Source organism: Geospiza fortis, unplaced genomic scaffold (genome assembly GCF_000277835.1).
Source record: "Geospiza fortis unplaced genomic scaffold, GeoFor_1.0 scaffold403, whole genome shotgun sequence".
NCBI classification, from domain to species: domain Eukaryota; kingdom Metazoa; phylum Chordata; class Aves; order Passeriformes; family Thraupidae; genus Geospiza; species Geospiza fortis.
In genome coordinates, this window is record NW_005054336.1 from 3,731,807 (window position 1) to 3,740,144 (window position 8,338).

Consider the following 8,338-nt stretch of genomic DNA (forward strand, 5'->3'; position numbering starts at 1 on the left):
GTAACGTGGCTGCTTCCCTTTCTGGAGCTGTATTCACAAGTTTGGGTTTGTTGAGCATTCTAGAGGAACTGAAGCTGTGTGTGTGCTACTAAGAGCTTTGCCCGCTGAATGTTTGGCACCAAAAGGGATACAAGGTGTGGAAACTACTCTGAGAAGCATTTCTGCTCAAAGGTTCTTTGGCTCCAGAGAACTGGCAAATAATTCCTTTCCTGTGTCCTTCTACTCTGTTTATCCCTGTAAACATCCATCTGATTATGAATATGAAAAGCAGCAGCTGAGCAGGATATTTTTGTCACCCTTACCAAACTTTTAGCATTGGCAGAAAACAAAAATGGAGACACAGAGTGTCAGTTAAAGGAAGGGCTGAGAGACAGAGACTGGGCTGTTCTCTTTTATTCTCAGTTTCCTGAGAAGCCACCTCAGAATACTTGCTGGGTTTCACTTCAAATTTCTAGCAAGGCTCTTGGGGCAGTTTCTGTGCTGAGGCAGGGGTTGATCCTGATTAGGGTAGTTAGTAGGTGTCTTGTGTTTGGGTGGAAAAGGAATTCACTTGTGATTAGAACCCTTCTTAACTAGGTTGCATAATCTCTTACTGATGAGCCAAGAATAATGCGCCCTGATGGCATTGTGTTTGAGATGTGTATGTCCTTTGCAAATTAGGCTGTAACTACGTATTTTTGGTGTGTTTACAGGGGTGACCCTTCAATTGTGAAGCTGAATATTGCTATTACCACAGGCTACCTCATTTCTGGTAATTATGCAACATGTAAACAGCATGCATGACCTGTTAATTTATATTGAGTCACTATACCTCTATGTTTATCCTGAGCCACTGTGGTGAAGATGTGGTATGTGTATACAATACAGTTCTGCCGTGGCTTTTAAAATTGCTGATGGGTTTGTGGGTTGTGGTGAAATCACAGCATCTTGCTAGCAGATGTCAAAGATGGAATATCTCCCCAAGCACTGAGGAAATACCACTGTGTGGCTTTGTCATGGTTTGATGTGCAGCCACCAGCTCCAGCTCAGTTTTGTCCTTTGGCCAGCTGAGAAGGTGTTGGAGCAGTGCCCTTCACTCTCTTCTCAGTGCCTACAGCTTGTATCTCTTCTATCAGGTGTTTCTCTTCCTGTGACCCAGAATGCTGGCAGAAGAATTTTAGTAACCCTCAATACAAGCTGAGGCAAATGGATCCTGCCTGCCCATCTTTTAGTCTCTTTTAAACCAAAATTCAGTCATGTATAAAACATGGCAATTATTTATTTCATATGTTATTTATTTCTACATGTTCTTATGTTCTTAATTTTTCTGTCAATTAAAATTGGCATGGGAATTTTGCTACAAAATGCTTTGGAGCTTTCTTTTATGTTGTGTGGGGATAATACTGGCTTATCAAAGCAAAAACTTGTGACTTGGACTACTTTCAGTGAAAACTTCTCATGTTAGGATGAAGTTTCTGATCAGACACTGGGCCACAGACTTGGTTATCTCATACTGGATTTCTCAACCCAGTGGAAGTGATAATCTGGTGATCAGCATATTCAGTTAAACTGTGCATTACTTTAAGTGTCTGGAGTTTTTCATAGCTTCAGCGGCCATGTTTAAATTAATCAGTATCTATTTTTGAATAATTATACATTAAACTTTCATTATGAATTAATGAAAGCCTTTGAACAGGCATCTCAACCTGACCACTCATTCTCTCTCACTTCCCTATATAGCTGATGTTTAATTATTAATAGGAAGTGAGCCGCTGTGTCAGATGATGTAGAGCCCTGCCTGAGGATAGCTAATATAAAAGAGATCAAGGCACACTCTGGACTTTAGAAAGGCACATGGGTAAAGTCTTTGATTTGGAGCCTTGGTCAATAATATTCCAGTCCAAAGTACTCATTTGCAGAAAGTAGGGACAGAAATTGCTTGTTATAGTACAGAGAACAAGATCTTCTGAATTCTCAGACCATCATGGGAAAAGAAAGATTTTTTAGGGGTTTTTTTTTGTTTGTTTATTATATGTTAAAACTTTCTTTTTAACACTAACTTGCTATGTCACTTTTGCAGTAATTAGAAAATTGGGATTTAATAAAGTAAATATGCTTCTTATTCCAAATGCCTCTTGCAAAATAGTTTTGGTAAATGGTTCCAAATTTACTAATATACTTTTTGATTCAGAGGTTCTCTGTAATAGATCCCTGGATTTGTTGCATGTATTTTTATGTTTGCTATGCCCCCTGCAGACCTACCTTTTTTTATGTCATATGTTCCAGATTTTTGGGGTTATAAGTGTGAGGTCACTATGAGATTCAGGATCCACCTTTTCCTTCCAAAATACTTTGGCTAAAGTTACTGCATCTGTATTTCCATTGATGTGGAAAGTAATCATTTATGGAAATTGTTGGGAGAATGCTGTTGCCTAATGCTTTGACTGAAGTAAAGTCTTTATGATGAAGGTGTTCTCTTCAGACATCATTAATTCAGAGGGTTTCCACTGATGCCATATCTTGGTATATCTCTAAAATGTAGAGAAGCCATTCTGAGGTCAATGATTGTATAATAAATAGTTATTTATAGTTATTTCTGTTCTCTTCTAGATCTGTTGCTTATTATTTACTACTGGAAGGCAATTGGTGACAAATTTTTTGTAATACATCACTTGGCAGCTCTGTATGCTTACTATTTTGTACTGGTAAGTGCTGTATTTTCTTGTAACATAAGCAGATGAGATTGAAGAAACAGCTTTTATAGACCTCACTTGCTTAATGTTAAAAAAAAATCACTGGTTAATGAAAGGCATACTTATACTTTGAATCATTATTTTAAATGTTTTTATCAGTTATTTGTGGTAAATGCATGACTTCTCATTGTTACACTCCAACAAAAATGTGTAACTTCGTTGAAATTAAAAACTTTTCTCAATTTTTGCTGTAAAGAGACTTTGACAGAAGAGCTTTTCATATGATTGTAGAACAGTGTTTTAAATAAAACCACAAGCTTGAATACTTAGTTGGAAAGTTAGAAGGAAATGGTTTCAAGTGGTTATGTTCTGCTTCTGTCTCCCAGGTAACAAGTGAGAGGATGAGGGGAAATGGCCACAAGTTGTGCCAGGGGAGGTTTAGTTTAGATAGTAGGAAGAACTTCTACACTGAGAGGGTGGTCAGGCCAGTGTTCAGGAAACTGGTGGAATCACCATCCCTGGAAGTTGGAAAGGTGTGTGGATGTGGCACTTGGGGATATGCTTTAGTGGTGAACACAGTTAATGGTTGGACTCGATCTTGGAGGTCTTTTCCAACCTTAATTATGTCTTCCCTGCCTACTGTGTGAATCCCAGGCTTATAATACTGAAAGTGTTGAGATGCCAGATTACTGTCAGATTTCCCATGTAAGGGTTTAAAGGGGCTGAAGTACGCTGTCAAGTAAATACGCTGTTTCTGGTTGAAGATAATTAAATTTACTATTATTATCATGGATGAAAGTGAATTAGAGCTGAATATTAAATAAATTAAAATACCACTAGCAAGGCTAATCCTCTGTGCAGAAAATTCATTAGCTGTTTCTGGAGGAAACAGAAAGAATAATATTAGTGTGAGCTTCTTTAAGAGCATTTATTTCTATGTGAATGTAGCTCTGCCTGTGGATGCCAGTGTGTTGCTCTCAGTCTGTTGCCTTCAGAGAAAGTCAGCCCTAAATATGTTATTTCCAAATTGCCTTTTGGGGATAAAAATAATTTGGTTAAACACGCAGAGGTTTTCTTTGGTGTAATGCAAACTGACATGAAAAGCTTGCAGTGGTGGGTATTTGCTGCTTAGTGGGGAAAAGAGGAATTGTGACACCCGCTCCATAGGTTGTTCAGGGGACCTGAGGAAATTAAAAACCCCCAATCTTTTTATCTCTACACCTGCAAACTGCTGCTTACCCAGCAGTTGTGTAAGTGGATGCTGTGTGTCAGCTGGAGGGGATGTGGTGTGGTTGTGCCCCATGGAGGAGCTGTGCCCAACCCACGGGCCGGGCAGGGACCTGGCAGAGCTGTCCCTGCCCTCTGCAGGAGGGAAGAAAGGGCTTCCTGTGCCCTTCCCTGCTGTCAAATTAGAGCTGGGAATTCATCTTTGCTTTGGCAAAATATGTTCCTACAGCAATACAGGGAGATTTTTCTTCAGTATAAAGTGTTTCTGTTTGTTTGGGCTTGTTTAAACGTTGAAAAATCAAAAATGTTTATAATTATTTCAGGCAGTAATGCTATCATGATAATTAGTAATCTATGACTATTTGTGCAAATCTTCTCTAGTTAGCTTTTCACAACCATTTAACTGTAGGTCTTATAAAGATTTATTTGAAGTAAGAAGCTACTGATTGGTGATACCTGAAGGACAATTGCAGCTTTTGTGAAAAAACTTGCTTTGAAAACGCAGGAAAGGTGGCCACAGCTGGCAAACTCAGTTTGATTAAAGAAGTTGAGATGATGTATCATTCTGTGTATACTTAAAGGCTTAAATGACAATTTCACATCTACATTGTTGATTTTTGTGTGTCTGTTTTGTTTTGCTAACCAGAGCAAAGGTCTGCTGGCTTATTTTGGAAACTTCCGTCTCCTTGCAGAGTTCTCCACTCCTTTTGTCAATCAGCGGTAAGTGGTTAGGGAGGTTTTCCGTAGCTCTTTTAAAACTGAATCTGCATTACTATTTCTGTCACTTCGGAAGTCTTTTTATAGTTGTGGAATGTCTGCTGACAGGGAATTTATATATATTGAACTAAGGATTACTGTATGAAAGTCTTTTTTGCTATGAAAACATTTTGCTGCTATAGCTGCAACAGTATAACTAAATGTATTCATCTCCTAGTTCCTTTCTGGATTAGACCAGGCTTTGTATGAAATACTAGCTTTTTATGAAAATACCAGACAAAAAATTCACAAATAAAATATTCTTTATTAACTTTTGTATATTCATTTATTTTTTATAATAAAGCCATCTGCAACATGGATGTTTTTTCTTTGTATCATGGACGAGGAAAAGAGACAAGATAATATTGTCATCAGAATCCTAGAATGGAATGGAATTGCATTGCCCTGTATAATTTGAAGCTTATTTTCCAGTATTCCACATACATAGATCAGTATTTATATATGCATATTAATATCTAGAATAATATAAATGTATATTCTTTATTTGCCTTCGAAAATAGTTCTGCAAGCTATTTTCAGCACTTAACTATAATGGTTATGGTTAATCTTCACACCTGTGATTAGAGAAGAAAGGGGCTGAAGCTTCTCCCGCAGAGCTCAGAGCCTGCCCTGGCTGCTGGTTGAAGTGTTTTTCCCTGATGTGCTGCTGTATCCGAAAAGGAGGCTGGTAATGGCACATACTGCAGCAAGGGGAAAGCTGTCATTGGAGTTCCGTGGTGCTGTGGGGAGGGTGGCCTCTCCCCTTACTCTGTAGCCTTCAGGCCACAGCTGGGGGTAGGATTTGCCCCACAAAGACTTCACCTCAGGTGAGGGGCTTTGGTACAGAGCAGGGCTGCAGTCCTCTCCCTCCAATTTTTTTTCAAGGTAGGATGAGGACTTTCAGTGTATCAGATGCATTTTTCTTAACCATGCTTTTTGGGGTGTATTTCTGCTTTACTGCTTCTACAAGTGTGGCATCTGTTTGCTTTTCCAGATGTCTGATAAAGAAAGGATAAGACAAATAGAAACTGTATTCCTCCTGCAGACAGGCTATTGGCCATTACTGCATTGTGACTTAATCTCTGAAGTGTTTTATGACACTCTAGCATTCCTCAGAGCTCTTACAAATAAAAAAGATTGTGCTGTGGTCCCTTTTGAATATCAGTTTGGTAAACTCGAACTCCCAGGAGGACAGGGTGGGATAATGGAGCTCTCCAGAGGCTGCTCTCCTCTGCCCCAGTGCAATTGAGTGGGAGATATCAGCCTGTTGTAGCCTGTGCTCTGTGTGCACAGAGAAAATAAAGACTAAATAAACACTTCTTCAAACTTAATAAAAAAAGGGTTTATATTGATATTCATGTCCTAGAGAATGGCTGTTGTCCCAGCTTCTATCAAGATAGGATGTCATCCTGGGTTTGTGTGGGTTCCTGCTCTGATGGTTACCTTTCAGACTGTGGCATTAGAAAGAATTGTGCTACATCTGGCTATTAAAAGTAATTTATACTTTTAAAAGTAATTTTATACTTTTAAAATGCCCATGGTGAGATTATGGGTCTTTGAATACTGACATTTAGCACTCTCTCAGAAAAGCAGAAATTGCTGCAGGAGATAATAAAGTCCCTTGCACTAAGAGATGTCATCTCATTAGTGCATGATTTGTTTCCATTAAATTTGAAGTGAATCAGACCCTTAAGAGAGTAAGTAGTGGATAATGGTAACGACTTAGATTATGTTTCTTGTTTACATTCTTAGTCTACCAAAAGAGCTCTTATTAAAATATAAAAAGATATTCTAATCTTAGAACTGTCTGTGTATTTCCTGTCTGTGTTGTTAGGGATCTCTAATTGGAGGTTGTCTCCATGCCAAGCATTTAGATCTTTTAATGTTAGTATCAGCATTTATGGAATTAATTCTGAACTGTGATGGGTAAAATTGTAATGGTAACTGTTATTTACAGACTTTTTTTTTTTTAATTTGCTGGGAAAGGGAAGTTGCTAAGCAGATGCCAATCACCTATGCTGGCATGTTGCAGCATGTTTGAAAACCATTTTTTACATTAATTTTTGATTCTGCATTGTATATATCATTGAAAGTGAGAGCTTTGATTGTTAATCTGACCAAACATGTCAGGTCTTTCTCTTCATGTCAGTAAGTGTTCTATGGTGAGGCCTCTTGCTTCCGGGCTGGACTGCCACCTCGAGTGCCTGGATTTTAATTGTCCTAGTTGCATGCTTGATGAATTTCTAGAATATTTCTGTTAGAGCTGGATGTCTGGAAAATCTTTCTAGTGTATTTATAATTACCTAGGTTGTAATCTGTAGGTAATTAAATTAAAAATTACTTTTAAAACCAGGTTTAGAACTGTTTTTTTGTTAAATCATTTTAGTCTTGTATCTTATTGGAGAAAAACGGATTATTTCATTCTCTTCCCCATCCTCCATTATGAATGCAGTGATTTAAGTTATTTTGCTCTGGTCCTGCCTGCCATTGCTGCACAAATTTTACTTGTTTATTCTGGTTTAAGTGTGAATGACAAAGGATTAGAGAAGTTTGTTGTTCCTTTTTCAATCCTCAGATTCTGTGTGCTAGGCAATAGATAAGTTATGCCTGTCTACTATATCTAGGAATAAATATGCAAGAATTCTTTTTTAAAGACCATTTATGACCCAGCAGTAGACAGGCAGTTTTTAGATTTATCTTTTTTCATTGGGTAATGTTCCAAGTTGTGACATGATCAAGAGTTCACAATGTCTGGTTCTGAAAATGTTCTGGTTTTGAGCTGAACAGAAGCAGTCAGAAAATCCCAGTTACAAGAAATTAGAGCTCTGTCTGGATTACCAAATCCAAATGCAATTTTAGAGTTGCTTTCAATGAGACAAAGAATTTTAGCTGCTGTTGGTGTAAACTATAACAGCAATAATAAATATGTCTTTATGATTTTAAAATATATGTATATTACACAATAGTCACTGAAATGCACGTGGTTTGTCAACTGGTTCACAATTCATATCAGGATTTTCCATGTGTTATTCTGCAGTATACTGGATCTCATACACTGCTTAAGTGGTGGGGAAAAAGTGCGGCCAAGCAGAAGGATTTGTAACTAAGCCAAGACAAAGTGCAATAATTTAGAAATTATAAAGGTAGAAGCAATTAATACATGATGAATTAAAAATAATCTTGAAGCAAAATAATTTTTAATGAGATGGCTTCAAGTCTGCCTGGTATTTGTGAACACTTCTTTTGCAGGTGGTTTTTTGAAGTACTGGGATATCCCAAATCTTCAAAGGCCAACATCCTCAATGGTGTGCTGATGACAGTTGTGTTCTTCGTGGTGAGGATTGCCGTCATGCCTGTGTATTACAGCCACGTCATTTCTTCATTTGGAACAGAAGGTTTCCAGAGATTAGGATTTGCAGCCCAGAGCGCCTGGATTATCTCAAGCGTTGTCTTGGATATTATGAATGTGATGTGGATGGTCAAAATTGCAAAAGGATGCTACAAGGTCATTTGTCTTATTGGACAGGAGGAAGCGAAAACTCATAGAAATGGAAAATCTGCCTAGAAATCATACATAAATGAAATTTCTGCTATGAAAATAATTTGGGTTCACTGAAACAGTGCACATTTCTGCCATGGAATGCTCCTATTATGGAAACAAGGTATTACCTCTGTACTGACCT

General features: G+C 37.9%; 1 protein-coding gene across 1 annotated transcript in view; it reads left to right on the top strand.

The window, feature by feature from the left end:
* TLCD4 (TLC domain containing 4) overlaps positions 1–8,338 on the top strand; it is a 21,204-nt gene that overhangs the window by 6,876 nt on the left and 5,990 nt on the right. The window contains exons 3-6 of the mRNA XM_005422087.2: positions 693–751; positions 2,590–2,684; positions 4,546–4,619; positions 7,905–8,338. Coding sequence (XP_005422144.1) covers positions 693–751; positions 2,590–2,684; positions 4,546–4,619; positions 7,905–8,220 — 544 coding nt within the window. The 3' untranslated portion in view covers positions 8,221–8,338. The remainder of the gene's footprint in view (positions 1–692; positions 752–2,589; positions 2,685–4,545; positions 4,620–7,904) is intronic.